This window comes from Copidosoma floridanum, unplaced genomic scaffold (assembly GCF_036245765.1).
Source record: "Copidosoma floridanum isolate Cflo_tuat_1 unplaced genomic scaffold, Cflo_Japanese_pri ptg000027l, whole genome shotgun sequence".
NCBI classification, from domain to species: domain Eukaryota; kingdom Metazoa; phylum Arthropoda; class Insecta; order Hymenoptera; family Encyrtidae; genus Copidosoma; species Copidosoma floridanum.
Window position 1 is genome coordinate 9,117,770 of NW_028321904.1, and position 22,657 is coordinate 9,140,426.

General features: G+C 31.9%; 1 protein-coding gene across 3 annotated transcripts in view; it reads left to right on the plus strand.

The window, feature by feature from the left end:
- The window catches only part of MED28 (mediator complex subunit 28), a 232,066-nt gene that overhangs the window by 27,179 nt on the left and 182,230 nt on the right, over window positions 1-22,657 (plus strand). Inside the window, exon 2 of one of the 3 annotated variants that reach the window (XM_089595688.1) lies at window positions 17,890-17,993. The exons of the other annotated variants lie outside the window; for them this stretch is intronic. Within the exon in view, the coding sequence (XP_089451814.1) occupies window positions 17,937-17,993 (57 nt within the window). The 5' untranslated portion in view covers window positions 17,890-17,936. The remainder of the gene's footprint in view (window positions 1-17,889; window positions 17,994-22,657) is intronic. 3 annotated transcript variants of the gene reach the window in all.

Consider the following 22,657-nt stretch of genomic DNA (forward strand, 5'->3'; position numbering starts at 1 on the left):
GGTGTATTGCCACACCCATCTCTAAAACCTTTTTCCTCGTATCCTACCTGAATCCATGGGCCCAGTGTGAGTATCTTCGGTGGAACACCTAGCCAGTTAAGCTGACACTGTCTGCACCGATGGTGCATTGGGTTCACTCACCACTGTGTAACCTTTCCCCGCAGAAGACTCCATTATTCCAGGACATCCACTTCTCGCTGGTTAAGCTGGCGCTCTCTGCCGAAGCATCGGATCTAGGCTAATTAGCATCCCCGAGGAAGCCCCGTGTTTCAGGGGCCACTCCTCGCCGGTAAGGCCGGCGATCGCTGCCCGACGCCTGGCATCGGGTCCGCTAATCCCTACCTATAGCCCTAACACTGTTTCGCATTCACCCAGGCCCGAAAATCTGTGAGGCAAGAAAAAAACCCTGGAATTACTCTGAAGGAAAATTCCATGGAAAAACCCGCCCCGAAACAGCCGGGGTTACATAGGAACTTTTCCCGATGAAAACAGTTTTTGAAAAAATCGGCATTAACCGGGAATTGAACCCACGACCCCTAGAACTGCGTTGTATCAGTAACAAGCACGCTTACCACTGAGCCAACGCCGCTCTCGGCTCTGTCTCTATTATGGACCCTTTATTCCGCCAGTATTGAGTGCACACATAATCTTCAACTTCATAACTTGGGGCTGTTGTTTTCATTCTTAAAGTAAAGAAAGAACAACAAAAAATGTCTCTTAAAAAACGCACTAAGAAGACTAAACAACCGTAACAAAGTCATAAAAAATATAAGATTATTATAACAAAAAAAAAGTAAAAGTAATAATCACAAAATTAGATTTATACAAAAATTTGTTCTAAAAATCTTATCTCAAAAAATGCCTAGTCATATATTTTGTTAAAAGTGTGAGAAGTACTTATATATAAATCTAAAATGTTTATTTAATTACATACAAATATTTTTTTAAATTATAGACAGGATCCGTAATAGGGGGGTCCACGATAGGTTCAAAGTCCATCGAGGGGGTCCGTAATATGGACAAAATTTTTTTTTCTTGTTTCATCATTAAAATAAAAATAACAAAACTCTTTGATAAAAAAAAATCTTATGTTGTTAAAAAAGAATTAAACGACTTATAGGTTATTATTTATTATACGTAAAAAGTAATTACATCCAGGTAAGTTACTTATAAAATTAAGGTGATATAAAAAAATTTAAAAGCGTGAAAAAATGTATTTGGCTTATTCACAGTTTTTCAATTCTAGTGACGATGGAAAAATTATTTTGAAAATTTTCCTTCTTTTTTAATTACATGATCATTGTTTTTCAAAAATAGTCAAAAGTGTTGTTTAAAAAAAAAGAATTTAAGGAGATATTATACTTCCTTGACCTAGTTTAAGGATGTTCTGTAGAATAGAATAATAGTATCTATTTGTTGATTAAAAAATCACTCGATAAACAATTATTGAAGAAATTCACAGTTATTTCTGAAAATGCAGGTAATCACATCAGTAAATTTGTAATTAGTACTTAATCTGTAACAAATCCAAGCCTCATCACATATGATAATTGTTCTCAACGCACGCTTTCCTTGTCTCTCCCTTATTTGTTCGGGCTAAAGACTTACATATTAAAGGTGGACACATTATCCACGCGTTTATTATTTAAAAGTATGTTTTAGTAGAAAAAAAAAAAAAAAAAAAAACGTGAAACACGATTGCTTCTTGTGAAAAACACCCAAAAAAATGACTATTACCATGTTTTTCTTATTAACTTAGTTTATATGTAATATTTTACATAATATCACAATATTATAGTACTGATTCTGCAGATCAGAAAGGTCAGCGTGTATATTCGCTTCAAGCCGATGCAGAGACTGCGCCCGCGCCCTCTGTATCATATTATAAAAAAAGTTAGCGTTGGCCGCGATGGTCAAAAGTAAGCTGCCGACCGCAACCTTCAGAGCGCTTCTTTATCAGCGTCACTGCCGGCCAAGCTGTGAAATATCGCTGTGAACTACGTTTAGATATATACGTATGTGTACATCAGCGATAGTTGACCAAATGCTACTAACATTTTAAAATATATTTACAACTAACAATGAATGGAAACTATCGGTAAATCTAAATAATAATCGAAAAATATCAAGTTGTGCGCGAACACCATTACTTGCCATGGTATTGGTACCCGTGGATCACCGGGAAATATCAAATTGTTGTGCACGAACACCATTACTCGCCCCATTATTGGTACCCGTAAATCACCGGAAAATATTAAGTTGTTTTGCGCGAACACCATTAATCGCCATAGTATTGGTACCCTTAGGTCACCGGGAATATTAATTTAGCCACGCGTATACCATTGCTCTCTGCGGTAGTAATACCATCAGAATAACAAGGACCGATCGGATTAAAGCAAATACTCATCACGATATTAGTGTGTCATAGTAAGATCTTAAGTTAACCCATCTCTTCCCCACGTAATGCTGAGAAACGATACTCTTACTCGTGACGGTGCTGACAGTTCTTAGATCGCGAACGGGATACTCTTCGATACGCCGCACAGTCGGCAAAAACAGGTTTTTTTGTTTCAAAATCGTAAATCTCCAGAACAGTTAAAGATGAAGCCATAATTTTTTTCGGAAATTATAGCTTATTAAATTGTCCATACAGGAAAAATATCACGGACCGCGCCAAATGGTCCCCTAACCTCGAAAAAAATGGGAAATGATAGAAAAAATACCCATTTTTTCATTGGAAGTCGTAAATCTCTCAAACGAACATAGATAGATTCATAAAACTTTTTGGAACATTTAGCTGTTGATACGGAGATAACACAAAAATTGTGTTAAGCAAACTGCAGTTACCCCCTAACCTGCAAAAAACGGTTAATTACTTAAAAATAGAGGTTTTGTTATTAAGAATCCTAAAAAATGAAAACAAACAAAAATACAATTTTTAAACAATATAGTCAAAAAACCAGAAATACATATAAGATTTTTTACTGTGTCAAAATCTTTCCTAACCTAAAAAAATGATTAAATAGTGAAAAAGACACGTTATTCTCTTAAAAATCGTAGATCACATGACCAAATAATAATAGAAAAAAATAACTCCCTGAAAAATTCTACTAAATAAAAAAAAACTAATGAAAATTTTTTTTCTCATGGTATAAAGTAGTATCTAACCTACAAAAAACAGCTGAATCATGGGAAAAGACATGTTTCACTATTTACAATCAGAAATCTTATGTACTAGTAAAGATAGGATCATGAAACTCTTTTGAATATTAAAGTTTCAGGTCAAAAAAACAGAAATTTTTTTTTCTTTATGTTTAAAGTCCTATGCTAACCTATGAAAGTAAAAAGAATATGGAAAAAAATTATTTCAAGTGGAACTATGAGTTTTCTAAATAAACTAATATTCATGATAGTGGCTCATTAACTTGTTAACAATTGAAAGAGAGAAACTAGGAGCACACAAACATTTAGTCCAATACTTGAAATATTCATCCTAACCTACAAAAATGTTTATATCACAATAAAAACGTAGTTCTTCATTTATAACTGTCAATCCTAACAGAAAAAAAAATCATAGAACTTCTCTCAGCTTTCAACTCATACAACTTGTTCAGGTGCGTTCTCACCCACTAATACAGTAAAATACTAAAAAAAATACACTTTTCCCATTTGAAATCTCGTATCTCCAGAGCAAATAGAGATAAGATTGTATAACTCATTAGGTAATAAAATTTGTTAAATAACCGACCAAGCATTTTGTTTACTAGTGTAAGTTTTCACTTTTTAATAAAAAAACAAATGTTTTTGTTGTGCAGAAATGTCATAATATTTTTGAATATTATGTATTTCTGCAACAAATTGTCATTTAAATATTAAACTCCTCAATTGTTTGAACGATTGCTAAGGCACACTACTTTTAAGCGCATGTAGTTCTTTTGTCTGTAATAAAAAATTTGCTGCTTTTTTCATTTTAAATTACCTAATGAATAATTTTCTTCACTATTATTTTCATCGTTTTCACTCGCATCATGGTCATCACTTTCATTGTCTGTTATAATATTCTCATCAGAATATTTATCATTATTATCATGAGAATATTCATTGCACTTGCTGAAAATCATAAGCCTAAATTTTTGAAACGAAATACTCAAACAATTATTAAAGATATTCATCTACCAACCTCTTATCCACAAATCGTTCAATGTCTATAACATGCTTTTTCTTCTTTCTGTTTATAGTATTTGATAGAGCTATTGCGGGATCAGTTTCGTAAACGGCTTTATTGAAATTATCTAAAAGTCTATTCACTTGGCTATTTTGTATTGCATGGTCAGTCATATTTTTTATATACAGTTTAAGTCTTGATTCATTGCTGTTATCTGAGTAGTATATCAAAGGAAATGGAAATACTCTAGCGATTTGACACCCATGAACTAACATTTTATGTACAGATGGACTCATTCTTGACCACGGGTAGAGCTGATAGTACCTCTTGTAGGTTTTGATGCATAATTTTTCAAGTAAATCTAAGTTAATGAGACGTTTGCTACGAAATGCGGCGATAATTGTCGATAAATTATTTACTAGTATATGGTCAATATCTAACGTCTCTGCAAAAGCTTTAGGATTACTCAAACATCGTCTCGTTACATTCTCATTATTGCTCGTACCATGCCCTTGCAGTATTTGGTCGACTTGGACTTTAAACGTATCATAAATACTATTTTGTATTGCAGTTTTTTTGTTTTTGGAATGAGTCTGTAAGATAACAAAAATATCATTTTAATACTTGATCCGATTAATTTGGATACACATAAGTACATTCAGAAAGGAATACCTTTTTTGGTTGCTAAATGTAGGATGCACTATTTTCCCAGATTTACATTCACAATAGTTATGATTATTCTTTGGGTCTCACTAAGTAAGAAAGCATTCAAAGTAAGCTATACAGTTCTCAGCAGATACTGTGTTAAGACTTTTTTTGATTTAGAATACCGAAGTGTATCAAAATTTATTTTCTTTTTTTTATCTTTTGTTATGCCTGTAAAAAGCGCAGACTTCTATATGAACAAAAAATACATTCAAATATAATTACTGTTGATGTGCCATTACCAGTTTTTTTTAATTTTCACTCGTTACTTTACGCAAAAAACCACGTAGAATCTGGAAACTATGAATTTATGTTACTGTTAAACATAACAGAAGTTTTAAAGTAGAGTGAACGCGCTGTATGAGTCATTGGGTACCGTGGCTGAAGCGTGTAGCTTGTTGGTTAAGATGCGGGTAGGGTATAAATCATGAGTCAACATGCGAGCTGTGGGAATGAAGCCGTATACTGCTGAGTAAGTCACGATGTGGTTCGTGTAGAGCAAGCGTGCTGTATGAATCATCGTATACTGTGAAGCAAGAGCTGAAGCGTGAGTCATCGTATGGTTCGTGTGTAGCCTATGACCCATGAGTCATAGGGCGAATGGTTCGTGTTGTATGCACGTGTCATGTCCTTGGTCCTGCAACACACAAAAAATCAGCCTTCCAAATCCTACCATTACAAATATTCGTAATGACTTGGGAGAGAGCGTCTCCATTGCCAATATCATTATTGTTTTGTTAACATTAGTATTATCTATGATCATAATGTATTTTGATAATATCATTGTCGGTATCCTATTGTCATTATCTTATAGCTCTCTTATTTCCATTATCATTGTCGCTCGTGAGAAGGCGCGGCCACAATCATACATCGATCAATCGAAATCGGCTCCTAATAGTATCGATTGTATATCGGTCGATTATGCTCGGCTCCTAACAATACAACTCGAAGCACGCGCAATTAAAATCGGCTACATGGGCAATACCGCGAAAATTAGCGGTACGTGACCCAACGCTCTACCTAATTAATAATAAATAAATGCCAAGCTAGTTAACCCAATGACCCTGCGTGTTGATTAGTTATTAAATAAATAAATCCGAAGCTGTGTAACCCAGTGTGATGATTGTTTAGTATATAAATTATCTATAAATAACAAATAATTTTAACATAATAATCCACAGAACAATAGATAATGAAACAGATAATTATCTGTTCGTATCACAGGTCAACATGGTTTTGTTATGAGAAAGTGAAGGGTCATTTCCGAAGGGTAATTTTTGTGTAGAATCAGAATCCGGCATCCGAATCGCTCTATCACGTCAGGATTTTGAGGTATCCTAACCTAAAAGTGCCAAAATCGCGATTTTTGGCTATATATGAAGTACTGAAGCATCGCAATATTCTTTCTTCTCTAATATCGACAAACGACACTGTAAAGGAGAAGTCTTGTTCTTTGAAATTCCGTTGAGTTTACTCAAATAGCTCATTTTTTCATTGAGATATTCCATTTTGAAGTTTTTGAGTTTCATGTTCTTCGTTACTTTTGAAATGTACATGATTCTGAAAGTGAAAGTCACCAAAATCGATCTAAAAGTATTGTATCTTTTGATTTTGCTCATATTTTAACGTTTGTTTTTTCGCATAATTTCTTTTACCTAAATATAACCCCAAATCCACAAACCTCACATAAATCCACAAATTTACCGGACAGTTTTGGACTGTTATTTCTAAGTTCGGGGTTCGTTAATTTAGGGTTTGTAAGTATCTAACTGGGGCCTCAGAATGGATGATTATGTAAAGTTTTTGAAAAATCCTGACTAAAAAGTGCAAAAAAAACTTTCAGATAAATAAGAATTATGTGACATCGTAAATAAATTTTTCTTTAAAAAGGTGTTATACCACCATAATGTCACTTTAAATTCATAACTTATGACCACTACGAAGCACGAGTATTGATGCTACGGTGTATTAAAGTATAAGGCTGTAGCCTGGGCTATTACAACCCTTACAACCCATGAACCCGATAATATACAAGTTTTTGTATTATTAGATGGGGGCAACTTTATTATTCTTACTCTGCTATTGCCTTTAGATATTTTATATTTAATTTGTAGGTAGGGGGAACTTTATTATTCTTACTGAGCTGTTGCCTGCATATATTTTATATTTAATTTGTAGGTGGGGGCAACTTTACCATTCTTACTGCGCTGTTGCCTTTAGATATTTTATATTTAATTTCTGCAATTAGGTATGGGCTTTATTGTATCGGTAGCCAAGATTTAAGCACCCGAGTTTAAATATATATTATTTAATTATTTTGAAACTAAATTTTTTGTATGTGCACAAATCAGCCGTTCTCACGGTTAATCCTCTAGTGGAAATTTTTTCACTACTCTGCTTTTAGTGTATTTTCGTCTGTAATAAATCAGTGGATTTTATGTTTACTCGTATAGAAAAATCAGTACTCTAACTTTTTATTTTCACGACGGCATCTCGTAAATGTTTGAATGACCCTAATAAATTTTGCTACATTATTGGTCGTTTCGTGTTCGGTAAGCAAAAGACGGATATTAATGAAAATATTAAGAGCCATTACAAGAACTACTTTAATATACCAATTTCTCATCAAGGTAAGTCTTGGGCTCCACATGTTGCTTGTGGGTCATGCGTCTTGGCATTAAACCGTTGGAATAATACTACTAGTACGGTGACACCAATGCCCTTAAAACACCTATGATTTGGCGTAAAGCTTCCAGTCATGATGACTGCTATTTTTGCTTAACTAAAAACATTTAGTTTGCAGCAAAAAGTTGAAAGTGATACAATCAGTGAAAAATATAATTCAGATGATAACTTTTGTGACTCGGAGCCTATTCTTTTTGATCAAGCTGCACTAAGTGACTTGGTTAGAGATTTAAACTTACCTAAAGATAAATCTGAGCTTCTAGGTTTACGACTAAAGGAAAGAAATTTTCTAGCCCCTGGAACATTTTTTTCATGGTTCAGACATCGGGTAAAATCATTAGTAGAATTTTTTTCTCAAGGGCCTGATTACATTTATTGCAGTAATATTAATGGCTTAATGGAAAAATTAGAATTAATATATGATCCTGAGAACTGAAGGTTATTTATTGACTCATCCAAGAGAAGTTTGAAAACAGTTTGCTGCATAACACAAATAAATATGCTTCCATACCCATCGCTCATTCTGTATACTTAAAAGAATCATTTAAAAATGTGAAAACTATTCTTGATGCAATTGATTACAAACATTGGAAGATCCGTGGAGATTTTAAAATTATATGTATGCTTCTTGGACAACAGTCAGGTTATGTGAAATATCCATGTTTTACATGTTAATGGGATAGTAGAGATAAAAATCAGCATTACATTAAAAAGGATTGGCCTCTTCATAATTCTCTTACAGCTGGGAACCCCAACGTTCTTCATAACCCATTGATTGATAGCGAAAAGATTTTACTACCTCCACTCCATATTAAACTAGGACTTATGAAGCAATTTGTAAAGGCTCTTGACAAAGATGGTGCTTGTTTTAAGTACCTTATAGATAAATTTCCCTGTTTAACTGATGCGAAGATAAAAGAAGATTTGTTTGTTGGACCACAAATACGCGAATTAATGAAAACAAACGAGTTTGAAAATGTGATGACGCCAGTTGAAAAAAATGCTTGGGTTTCTTTCAAAAAAGTTGTCAAGGGATTCTTAGGCAATAACAAAGTAAGTGATTATGCAAAATTCGTCAAGGACATGCTTGAAAACTTAAAGAAGCTAGGCTGTAACATGAGCATTCAATTACATTGTTTGCATTCTCACTTAGATTGGTTCCCAGAAAATTGAGGTGATGCAAGCGAAGAACAAGGAGAGCATTTTCATCAGGATGTGAAAGAAATGGAACGACGCTATCAGGGAAAATGGTCTCCGTCAATGTTGGTAGACTACTGTTGGTCTCTTCAACGTGATGAGCCACATGTTCAACATAAAAGACAATCTAACACAAGAACTTTAGAAAATAAAAAAAAAGATTCCATAAGGATGAAGATAGTGAGTGGTGAGGAAACTCACGTTAATGAAGCACCCCAATCGTGAGAGGCAAGGGGACTCACGTTAATCAAGCACCCCGATCGTGAGAGGCAAGGGGACTCACGTTAATCAAGCACCCCAATCGTGAGAGGCAAGGGGACTCACGTTAATCAAGCACCTCGATCGTGAGAGGCAAGGGGACTCACGTTAATCAAGCACCCCAAAAGAAGCAGCCCTAACTACGTCCACGTCATTGTTTCTGGGTAGCGCTAAAAGTAAGGTTATTACAGTTTGTGAAAGGTGAGGAGATTCATGATAATTAAGGGATTGGGATACCTGCGTTTAACATATGTGAGTTTAGGATTTGCTCATTTGAAGTAAGAATAGTTCTTGACGATTCTTAGCATTTTTCACCCCTTTTCATCTCCTTCAAAGTACTTAAGAGTCAGTTTGGGTACTAAAACTTAGTGTACATCGTCTCATTACTCTAAAAATTTGATTTATTTTAAAGTACACCAAAAAATATGCTGAAAGTCAAAAGGTAGAATACTTTTAGATAGATTTTAACAATTTTCAACCCCCTTAAGATACTTAGGGGGTTGTTTAGGGTGGTAAAACTTTGTTTACATTGTATTCTTACGGTAATGAACTTATTTACTTAAAACTCCACTGAAATATGAGGAAAATTAAAAGATAGAATACTTTTAGATCGATTTTTTGGTGACTTTCACCCCCTTTGCAACCCCCCCCCCCTTTAAGGTGCTCATGGGTGGTTCTTACTGTTATAAGTTTGTATAAAACTTTTACTCACATTACTAAACCTATTTAGATAAAACTATACACAAAGGTGTAGAAGTAAGGAGTTACAATACTTTTAGACCGTTTTTAGAGTTTTTCACCCCCGCTTAGATACTTGGGAAGGTTTTGGGTGCTGATACTTAATGCATAATAATTTTTTATTCTAAAGAACCTATTAATAAAAAAAAATTAATACAAATGTAGGATGTAAGAAATCAACATGAGTATCCAATTTCAACATCAAAAACTGCAGAATCATGTACATTTCAAAAGTAACGAAAAACATGAAAATCAAAAACTTCAAAATGGAATATCTCAACGCAGAAATAAGCTATTTGAGTAAACTTAACGGAATTTCAAAGAACAAGACTTCTTCTTTACAGTGTCGTTGGTCAATGTTTTGAGAAGAAAGAATATTGCGATGCTCCATAACCTCAAATATAGCCAAAAATCGCAATTTCGGCACTTTAAGGTTAGAATATCTTAAAATTCTGACGTAAGAGAGTGATTCTGATTCCAGATTCTGATTCTACACAAAAAATTACTTCGGGAATAACCCTTCACTTCCTTACAACAAAACCATATTGACCTGTGATATGAACAGATAATTATCTGTTTCATTATCTATTGTCCTGTGGGTAATTAGGTTATAATTATATGTTATTTACAGATAATTTATATACCGAACAGTCAGTGCACTGGGTTACACAGCTTCAGATTTATTTATTAAATAACTTATCAACACGCAGGGTCATTGGGTTAACTAGCTTGGCATTTATTTATTACTCTGATTTTACACAAAAAATAACTTCGGAAATGACCCTTCACTTTCTCATATTAACTGAAACCATTTTTTTTGCAGACCTATTAATAATTATAATTATTATTGTGTCAAAAGTATTAAAGTAATGAAATATAGTTTAATAGTTATTATTATTATTAAAATGGTTAATAATCATTGATAAACAATGATTCCCGAACAACTTTAACCAAGTAACCAAAGAAAATTTAGCCTAATAACCCAGGGAATGACAAATAATTACATCGGAGATTGATTATTGATAATAATCAGTTAACGAATAAATAAACGAAAGAAATCATCAATTTCATGATACTTTAACCAAGTAACCCAGAATTGACGACTAATTAATTGATGATTTGCACTGGTAAACGAAATGCTTGGTCAGTTATTTAACAAATTTTATTACCTAATGAGTTATACAATCTTATCTCTATTTGCTCTGGAGATTCGAGATTTCAAATGGGAAAAGTGTATTATTTTTAGTATTTTACTGTATTAGTGGGTGAGAACGCACCTGAACAAGTTGTATGAGTTGAAAGCTGAGAGAAGTTCTATGATTTTGTTTTCTGTTAGGATTGACAGTTATAAATGAAGAACTACGTTTTTATTGTGATATAAACATTTTTGTAGGTTAGGATAAATATTTCAAGTATTGGACTAAATGTTTGTGTGCTCCCAGTTTCTCTCTTTCAATTGTTGACAAGTTAATGAGCCACTATCATGAATATTAGTTTATTCAGAAAACTCATAGTTCCACTTGAAATAATTTTTTTCCATATTCTTTTTACTTTCATAGGTTAGCATAGGACTTTAAACATAAAGAAAAAAAAATTTCTGTTTTTTTGACCTGAAACTTTAATATTCAAAAGAGTTTCATGATCCTATCTTTACTAGTACATAAGATTTCTGATTGTAAATAGTGAAACATGTCTTTTCCCATGATTCAGCTGTTTTTTGTAGGTTAGATACTACTTTATACCATGAGAAAAAAAATTTTCATTAGTTTTTTTTTATTTAGTAGAATTTTTCAGGGAGTTATTTTTTTCTATTATTATTTGGTCATGTGATCTACGATTTTTAAGAGAATAACGTGTCTTTTTCACTATTTAATCATTTTTTTAGGTTAGGAAAGATTTTGACACAGTAAAAAATCTTATATGTATTTCTGGTTTTTTGACTATATTGTTTAAAAATTGTATTTTTGTTTGTTTTCATTTTTTAGGATTCTTAATAACAAAACCTCTATTTTTAAGTAATTAACCGTTTTTTGCAGATTAGGGGGTAACTGCACTTTGCTTAACACAATTTTTGTGTTATCTCCGTATCAACAGCTAAATGTTCCAAAAAGTTTTATGAATCTATCTATGTTTGTTTGAGAGATTTACGACTTCCAATGAAAAAATGAGTATTTTTTCCATCATTTTCCATTTTTTTCGAGGTTAGGGGACCATTTGGCGCGGTTCGTGATATTTTTTCTGTATGGACAATTTAATAAGCTATAATTTCCGAAAAAAGTTATGGCTTGATCTTTAACTGTTCTGGAGATTTACGATTTTAAAACAAAAAAACCTGTTTTTGCCCGCTGTGCGCAGCTCCTGGTAAAATCGACCAACCTTTAGCGAGCTGCGAGCAAGTACATCGAAATATTGCATAGCAGTCGGTCCTAGTCACGTGAAAGCAGTCGTAGTCCCTTTGCGAATACCGCGTCGTTAAGTTGAACTACCCCTTTAGCCCCGCGTTCCACCTACGCACCCAGTGTGTGTCCCGAGTTATTAAGTGAATGCTTAGACTCAAATAATACGTTGCACCGATGTAACACCTGTGTATACATGCAAGAACTTTTCTCAAATATCTGATACAAAGGATGTAGGCTCTGCATCGGCTCGGAGCGAATAAGTTGTCTTGGAGTCATCAAGGCTGCGAGCTACTGGTCTTGTTTCTGTCTTGCTGCTGCCAAGCAGAAACTCATTAGCTTATATATGACTATATTTCCACGGCAGTACTAGGCTAATTGTCTCCGTTGTTCATCAAAACAAAACAATGCACTGCATGCATTTACTACCTTTCTTGTTGATTTTATTAATGGCTGTAATCTCGTGAGAATTTCTGGATAGAATATTTTTTTTAGCAGTCTTAAGGTAAGATTTTGTCATTATATTGACAAATACGCATAATCGTACTGGACGCGTGTGGGATCGTGATACTGCAAAAGCTTCGTATTCTGAGTCGTTCAAAAAACTAAAAAGATGTTATCCTAACTGTCTACGTAACAAAAAATTTCACGGTTGTTGTGAGTCAATTAATGTTGATGGTTAAGTGAACTGCTTATCATGTAAAGTATTGATTAGTGCAAGCTATAAAAATAATTTAAATAAGCATTGCAATGCACAATATCATATCAAAACAATATTGACGTTCGTTCCTCTCGTAGTGACATCGTTGTCTAACGAAGAACTTCGCCAACAGTCTGAGTTACTTTAAGTCTTAATAAAATTGTTGGTCATGATTCACTTTCGTGGAATTAGATGCGACTTAGGTTTCTGATGAAAAAATCGTAAAACAATTTTAAGTAAAATGTAAAATCAATTGCATATATAAACAAATATTATTACGTTTATATTGTTATAATCTGGTTGTTACATATAAAGATCGTTTAGGAATTTTTGCATGGCTTGCAAGTTTAAGTAGTTTTCTTTCGTTCAAAATGTGGTTTTTCAAATAAATTATTACATTGATTGCTAAGATAAGTTTAAGAAACAATTGTATCAGTTAGTATCATTGCTGTAAGTATATATATATATATATATATATATATATGTATACATGACGTGTGAGGGACCACTGCGAACACGAGCACCATCATGTATGTATATGTTATATATATATATATATATATATATATATATATATATATATATATATATATATATATATGTATAACTGCACACCTACTAATTCGATGACTTGATTAGTACTTTACGAAATATCTCGAGTTTTCCTAGGGTTACCTTTATTTTATATGGTACCATATAAACGCTAAGACTTTTCTTTATAAAACAGTTACTATCTTTACATGTAACTCCTCAATTTCGGTTATAAAATTACGATGTTCTTACGTTGCTCCAAAAGAGGTTATGTATAAGGTGTGAACTTTGAGAGGAAATATCTTGAAATTTTTTTCTGTTAGAGGGGTAAATAAAGATACCGCTGGAATCAGCGGGTTCTTATCTATTAATTAAACTACCTTCGACCTCTTAACTTCTGCCGTTGTAACCCCATTAAATATAGTCTAGTAATAGTTAAAGTTTTCTACATTATCGGTGAGGTAGATTAAATTTTACAGCTACATTTGATTATTCATTTAATTACTAGCTATTTTATCGAAAATGAACAATAGTTGACTACGGTTATTAATATTTCGAGATAGAAATTAAGCCCAAGTTTAAGTGGATAATTAGAAACTTCGTCTCTCATGTCAAATCGCATTATTCATTCTTCTTCACGACTTATTCATAAATCTGCTCGAACTTGAGCTTGATGTATTCTTTAGAGTGAAAAAAGTTGTCATTACCTTTGTTTTTGATAAAGCAGCTACTCATTTATTATATAATTTTAAAAATCTGGAATAGATTGCACCCCACTGATATAATAGGAAACCATAACTAACCCGGACTGCCCTTGATACTTTCAACTAGAAAGTTTAATTATGTCATGGTGGTTCTAAGTACTGAACAGCTCGAATATTTGGGCTTGTCTTTAGTTTTTGGTTAAGTAATAGGAAAGCTTATACTCCTGTTAAATCACTAAGAAAGTACTAGAAAACATCAACTTATTATACTATCGAAATAATTCAATGATACAAGTAGGGAAATTTTTCCAATTATGGAAATTTTCGAATTTTATAAATTAAGAAAAATTTCGAGCTCAACTTTATTTTGTGTCTAACGGTCAATAGAACTACACCTTGTATTAATAACGTATGAGTCGTTTGATTCTTTTTTAACAACATAAAATTTTTTTTTCATCAAAAAGTTTTGTTATTTTTATTTTAATAATGAAACAAGAAAAAAAATTTTGTCCATATTACGGACCCCCTCGATGGACTTTGAACCTATCGTGGACCCCCCCTATTACGGACCCTGCCCATAATGTGGACTCCCCAATTATGGACCCTGTCCATAATGTAAAAAAATATTTGCATGTAATTAAATAAACATTTGAGATTTATTTATAAGTACTTCTCACACTTTTAACAGAATATATGACTAAGCACTTCTTAAGATAAGTTTTTAAGAACAAATTTTTATATAAAACTAAATTTGTGATAATTATTATTCATTTTTTTTATTGTAATATTCTTATATTTTTTATGACTTTTTTACGGTTGTTTAGTCTTCTTGGTGCGTTTTTAATAGGCATTTTTTGTTGTTCTTTCTTTACTTTTAGAATGAAAACAACAGCTCGAGGTTATGAAGTTGAAGGTTATGTGTGCACTCAATACTGGCGGAATAAAGGGTCCATAATAGAGACAGAGCCAATAATCATGGCTATATTGTGGACCCTCTAATAATGTATATAAATATACTTTTTAGGAGTATAATTTATTTTTATTATTTTTCTGAAACTCTTATTGATATATTAAACAAATTTTTTGAGTTCAAATAATACTCCTAATTTTTTATACAGCATTTCAAAAATATGAGTATCTTACGGTTTTCAACAAGGCATGATGAAGAAAATAGTCAAAAGCGTTGTGTAACTTTTTAATATATTATTTTAATGTTATAACATTATTTAAATGCTATCATTTGTCATTATTATGGTGAATTAGAGAGAAGATAACAACTTGAAAAATAATTCATTGTGCTATTGAAACACTCGTTTAACTTATCATTAATAATGTGACAATGGGTCCGTGATAGGGACAGGGTCTATAATTAGGACAGATACCCTATGTAATTTTTGGGACCATAGTAATTATTTACGTTTGATGTCTACTATCCGTAATAAATACTTGTTTGTGCGTCACATCTTTTATCAATATGTATATATATGTTTATATTTATGTACGAGATTAATTTTAATATGGTATTTAATAGTTAAAAATGATATTTACTGAACGATGTTTTTTACTAGCAAACGATACATTGTATTTTGCGACATAAGCTATCATAAAGTGCTGTAATTACGTGCATTGATTAATTTAGAAAAATTATTACATATACAAATTTTGTCGATCATTTAAATCTTACAGATTTATTGCCTTTATCTACAAATGAAATTGTAATTGATGCATCTTATAAACATCATTATTTCATTTACTTATGCAATAAACAACAACTTTAAGAATATATTTAGAACAGAATAACGGTATGAGTAGCGGTGTTAGCACGCATCGAACACCAGTTGACCACGTGACATTTGTTGATGCACGTCTGCTATCGATACATCGTATTTGCACACCGTAAATATTACAGTACTTTTAATAGTTTTTAATTAGTGTTCTGTGCAGTGAATATTTCTTAGTGTTGTTAGTTCGTTTAATACAATATTTTGCTTCTTCGGTTTTCTTTAACTTGTTGGTATGTTAAGTTAACTACACTGTTAAAATTTTATACCGTTTAATTAATAAAAAGTATTTGCAGCAGTGCTACATAAACGTGATTGATTTTTACAAACTTGATTAAAAACATTTTATAATACTTTTTGGAATTCAATAAATTTACATTGATACGTTTAAATAATATTTTTAAAATAAGAAAAATATCTTTGATAAATTTTTAAGCGATCATTTTTAGAGTTACTGAACTATCGTTGGAATTTGATCTGCGTTTTGTAATTTTAAAAATGTATTTGACTTTATATTACAATGTCTTTACTAAACTAATGCACTTATATGACTAACTTTTTAATGCATGGCCCTTTTTTTCAAAATAATGAAGTATTTTTAAAGTTATTACAAAAACAGTATTGAATTTTCATTAAATATTCTTTAGCAAGCACAGGTCAATACAGGTTCATTAAGTTTACAAACGCATTTGACTAAATATTTAAATGTCTTGACCCAATTAATGAACTTATGTTGACTTGTAATGATTGTCCATTTTTTTCAAAATAAAGAGTAATTTTTACAAACATCTCAAAAACAGTATTAAATTGGAATTAAGTAGCCTTGACTGAGTACATGTCAATAAAAGCTTATTAATTGTATGAATACGTTTGACAACCATATTAAAATGTCTTCTTTAAACGAATACATCTTCATTAATGCGATTAAATAATTCTTTGTAGTTTAAATAGTGATTTATACATATTTTAATAAATTATTATTTTTTATCTAATTAAACATTATTGGCTGCACTTACATTTTAAGAGTAGGTTGGAAAAAAAGATAAATGTTTTAATATCAAAAATTTATGGCATGTATTCCGTAAGTATTTTCACTATTCACTGTTGTTAATTATTTTACAATGTATCAATAATTTGAATTACAATAAATAATACATTAATTTTTTTGAAACACTACAGTTCTACTAAACAAAATTTTAATTAGTGTATAACAATAAATTTTCATCGAAAAACCTCAAAAACAACTTTTTTCTGAGATGGCAATTTGCGTAACACATGTTAATTTAGCATTCGTAAATACGGAAGTTTAATTACATCTAATGTAAAAATGAGTCTTATAAAGATTATTTTCTTAGCTTCTTTATAAAAAAAAAATTTTGTTGTTAAGAGCTATGAAACAGTTGATGTTTTGGACAGTTGTCTCTTGTCATTCCTACGCTTCATGCTTACTGTATTAAAATAATTTTTCATCAGATATATATTGAGCATACTTTAACTTTATTACACTCTATTAATTAAACTGAAGATAATGTATTAAACTTTTCTAACTTCTTAGCTAGCACAAATGCAGAAGAATCAAAACTTTTAGATTTTTTTTTCTTTGAATTTTCCCTTTGGTTCCCTTCACGTGGGTTTATGCCAAATATTACTCTGAAATTTATATTATAGACTCAATATTATTGATAAAACTGTTTACACATACATAATTTTATGTGCAAGCACTTTTTTTTAGTATTAGCTTGTGAAGATGGTAACTTCTAAAATGTTTTAATATCAAAACAGTAATCTAACCTTTGCAAAAATTCTAATGTTGAACGAACTTCGACTGGATATGCATAACGAAAAATATAGTAGCGAAGAAACAGCAATTGGAATCGCTGCAGAATTGATTCACATTGTATGAGAGTGTTCTTCTCCAAAACAACAGCAATCGATGCACTCGCATCATACAAGCTTATTCCTGATTGTAACAAAGTTTTAACTTAGAATTTTTTTGTACCTTTTTTTAATTTTCTGAAAATTTTTTTAGAATAGTATTTGACTAACTCACCACAAACTAGAAGAAAAGGATGTTCAATGTCAACAACGTTACTAGACATCAAGTCATTATCAGTTAAATGGGCCTACAAGATTGTAAGTAATTTATATAAAATTTAGAAATTTTTTTCATAATTGCTTACTCACATCAAGAATTCGGAATAAATGCTTTTGATTTTCATTAAAACAACGCAGGAGTAAGGGAAGAGTGACAATCGATTTTGGTAACATGTTCTTATTTTATGTAATAGCTTCTTTTATTTCAATACAAATTTGCTTAAATTCATTCTCTTTTCCTTTGACATTATCGGGATTTGCAAAAAAACGACGGACGCCTTTACTTTTCTTAGATAAAGCTTCCTCCTAACGCTGATGTATATCATCAAAGCCCAGAAGTTTCGACGCATGGGCTTGTAAGTGATTCAAGTTCTTCAAATACGGCCAGTCTTTAAAAATTATTCCTACATTTCTATTTGATGACTTTATGTTGTATCTTTGTTAGAAATACGTGTTTGCTATCAGATCATTAATCTCGTTGTTTGCATCGTCAGAAATTTGATGAAGCTCTAAAAGCCTTCGGCGTTTGCATTTTTGCAATTCACTAGTTTCACTTAAAGGGAGAACTGGTGCATACTCTACACACCCATATTCATCTTGATTAACGATACGTTTTTTTTCATTGTCCCTATGGTCTGCATCCTCGTCATCAGAATCCTTCGAAAGACTCCACGTTGATCCTCTAGTAGCTCTTAATTTATAATGTACTGAATTATAAATTTGTAATTTCAAAGACTCATTCCCCTGACCAACCACATCGGCTGGAGTATAACTTGTCAGCAATTTTTGCAACAGTTCGCCTCGTAGTGTTTCTTAGATCTTGAATTTAATACTGTGCGGACGCATTTACAATCTTTAATCGCTCACTTGGATTTAAAAAACTATTGCTTTTAGTTTTGCACCGGATACTATTCGCTAATTTAGCCCACATTACTTTTAATTAATGTTGTGCACATCTGAAATTCAAGTACTCAAATTATTGTATTGTACAGGTAATAGACTTAGTATTCAATCGTGTAGTACTCTCTAAATGTCTTTGAGTGAAAAATTCACTCGCTTTTCGTGTGAATTTCTCTCAAAGCTGAGAGTAAAATTTACTCGCTAGATCGAGTGAAAAATAAAACCTTAAAAATTCAACTTCATATTAGGAAAATTGTGTGTTAAGCGCTAATTTAGATAGTACAATATGTAATTACCTTGAAACTGTTATTTTTCTCACATTTAGGGTTTTTTTTTTCTAATACAGTTGAATTTTTGAGAATTTATTTTTCGTTCGAAGATATTTCAAGTACATTTAGATTTTTATGTTTACCTTCTTTCTGTCCAGTAGATTCACCTTCGTTGTTTTTTTTCATTGACATTATTAGTCGATCCAGATGTAAGTGTGCCATTATCAACACTGGCAAGATTTGCACCGTCAGGTACAATAAATTAAGTCAGTGGGATTTTTTGCTGAATTATACGCTGTTCCGCATAGTCAAGAAGTACTTCGTCATCATCAATTATCATTTGTTCTTCTTTATCTACAATCTTGACATAGCACCGATTTGTTGTTAAATTATTTTTGGATTTACTGTTGCAAGAAATATTGTTTTTCATAAGAATTACGATTACAGTAAATTTAAAAATTGATGTACATAAAAAAAAACTTTATGTCATAAATATACTGCTTAATAGTATTTTTCTGTTTAAAAGTGAACAGACTACTGGTATTCTAAATTATTCAATGTGTACATAAAATAATTTAAATTTAAATTTAAATGTTATAATTCAAATTTAATTATCAGTTAAAAACTTCCAGTAGCAATACCATTTAATTACTTAGTTTTTTTTTTTTAATTTGGACTTGCATCTTTTTAACATTGCTGTCGATTAACATTATTTTCGTAAGGTGATGATACTTTAAGGAATGTACTGCAGTTTATTTACTAAAGAAAGTGATCAGGTACATTATTATGAAACACAAATTAAATTTTAAATGAACACGTAATAGCACTTTTCGTCCCAAATGTGTATCCCTCCAGGGCGGTCCCTGGGCCCTAGGGCGCTTGCGAAGCAACGTACAAAGGACTGTTGGGACCTCTTTGGCCGGATGCACATTTGGAGTGAACAATATTTTTTGTAAAGAGGGCTCAGCACCACCTCAAAAAATCTCGAAGCAGAAAAAATCATAAAACCATTTAAATATTTTTGATTGTTAATTTTAAATTGATTGTGTAACGATTTAAATAAATGTCCATAGACTGCACACGTTTTATGATGATTCTACTTATACTACACGAGCGTACTCATAAAAGTGCAGTAATCTTGTTTAATGTGAAATTATATACTACTACCATAATACACAAGATTTATGCATTTAGAACAATTGTTTTATGCTAGAAAACCCACATGGTTTATTTAGTTTGAAAAATATTTTTAGTGATTAACTGAAACCAACTTTTTCGTGTGGATGAAAAAAAAAATGGTTAATGAACAGTTAACAATACTTTGACTCACCTTCAGCTTCACACTTGGCAAAGAAAATTTAGTTTTGGCAGTCTACAACATCTTTGACTATTTTAGCGCTTATTAAATAGCTACTTTCATTACTTCTAGGAATCGATATTCTAAATACAGGCATCTTGCTATTTGATTATTAGTGATCTACAGAACATAATATTGAACACACAATGTTAATTCACATAAGGTACGCATAATAAAGAAATAAGCTAAACATTTAACTTTCTTCACAAAATTCATAACCCTTTATCATTTTTATTTTCATTTTCGGCGAAACTACCGTAAAGTTTTAAATACTGAGATTTTCCAACGATATAATCATTCACAGGCTTAAAATATGGGATTGAAGTTGATTCTATACACACATATCTTGCTGTACTATGTAACTCATAACTTCGCAAATGAGGTTCAAAAATTGCATTGATCACTTCGCACAAAAATATTACGTGGTCATTCTCATCGATAAGGAAGTTAACGGTGTTTCCAAAAATACAATTATATTCGATTATTAGATATTATACGAGTATGTATAAACCTTTTTTGTGCTCGGTTCCTTTAATCATTATCTTTGTACACTCTCTCAGTAAACCCGTGATCTGCAATTTTTGTACTGCGTGTTTAATTGGACTCGAATACATGTTTGCATGAAAATCATTTGTTTCTTCGTAGTATAAGTCCACTCTCATATTAGCGCCAAGCCTTAAATAACATTGAAATAGTTTTATGTTGGGAAATAAACTTATTATGAAATATATGTACAAATAGATGATGTGTTGCGTGTACGTAACTACGAAGACATGTATCTCCGAGGCAAGCACTAATTTAGTCAGTTCCGTCAATAATAGTATCGCTTTCCAAATATCATGATTATTATTTTTTATGCGGTCATGGATAATGAGTGCAAAAAGTCTTACAAAATTCCAAATTTGCCAAGCTCCACCTGCTAATTTCGTTGCTTTTGTAGAAAAAGTTCCCAGCTTGTCTCGTCTATCTTCTACTGAGTAGTTAAAACGGTCAATGCGGCTGTTTAACTGGTTGACTGTAAACCATTTCAATTCAACTAAGGCGTTAATGTACAGCTGCAAATAAAAGGCAATCACACCTTTAAGTACATCATGACAAACACATGGTGAGTCCTGGATGGATAATTTAGGCGATTAAAAATGGAATCAAATTTGATGCCCATAACGTTTGAGTTGTTCTGCTGTTTTAAAGCATCCTTATAGAACTGAATTGTTCTTCGCTCGTGCCCTTTGTACAGCTTCGCAACATCAAAATCTGCTCTTGCTATCAAACAGTATCTGCAAAAATAATGTGATTTGCTAAAATTCTCAACGAAACCTCCCCAAGCATAATTACCCAAGTTATCGCCGGATATAAAAACTATTGATCCTTTCATTATTTTATTTACAGTTTGAATTCCATGTTCTTCTAATATCTTTTAAATCAGCTACAATTGGTCTATATACAGCGTGATGACTAAACAGTAACTCCGTGCACAAAGCTACAAGCTTGATATTATATATATGCGAACGTGAATAATCTATATTTGCCAGCGTACAGTACACGGCAAGAACTTTATGTTTTTTTTTGCATGTCCAATGGGGTTTACTAATTCGAAACTATCTTGATATAATATTACTTAAAGACCCTCAAGGTTATTTTCAAAAAATTATTGTAAAGTCTTGTATAACTTCGTCACGAGATTTGTCTGAAGTTTGTTTAATATTTACACCATTTAATGACTTATCAGAGTAAAATGTTTCGAACGTAGCCAGGATTGAAACATACTAAAAGCACTTATCCTTTTTGCCGGTCGTAACGCCTAGTGGGATCGATTTTGGTTGTACATTATTATAATTTTTTTTATGGTATTTTTTTCTTTTAAAATCTGTTTTTAATATTTCGTTGCTCGTTAAAACTGGGTGTGCAGTGAAAACATTATTTATAACTTGATCAATCGTCACCTGGGATAAGGTATTTTCTCATTCTTCACGTAACCTCTGTTCTATAATATGCAGATTTGTGAACTCATTGATTATATATTGTAACGTCGATACTGGAATTCATAACTCACATTCTAGTTTTAGGTACAATTGAGCAACATTATGAAGAAATAAGTCAGTATCCGAATCAATTTCATCAACATTATGATTGATAGTTACGTCAGCCGTACTACCTTAAACTTCTTCATTTACTTC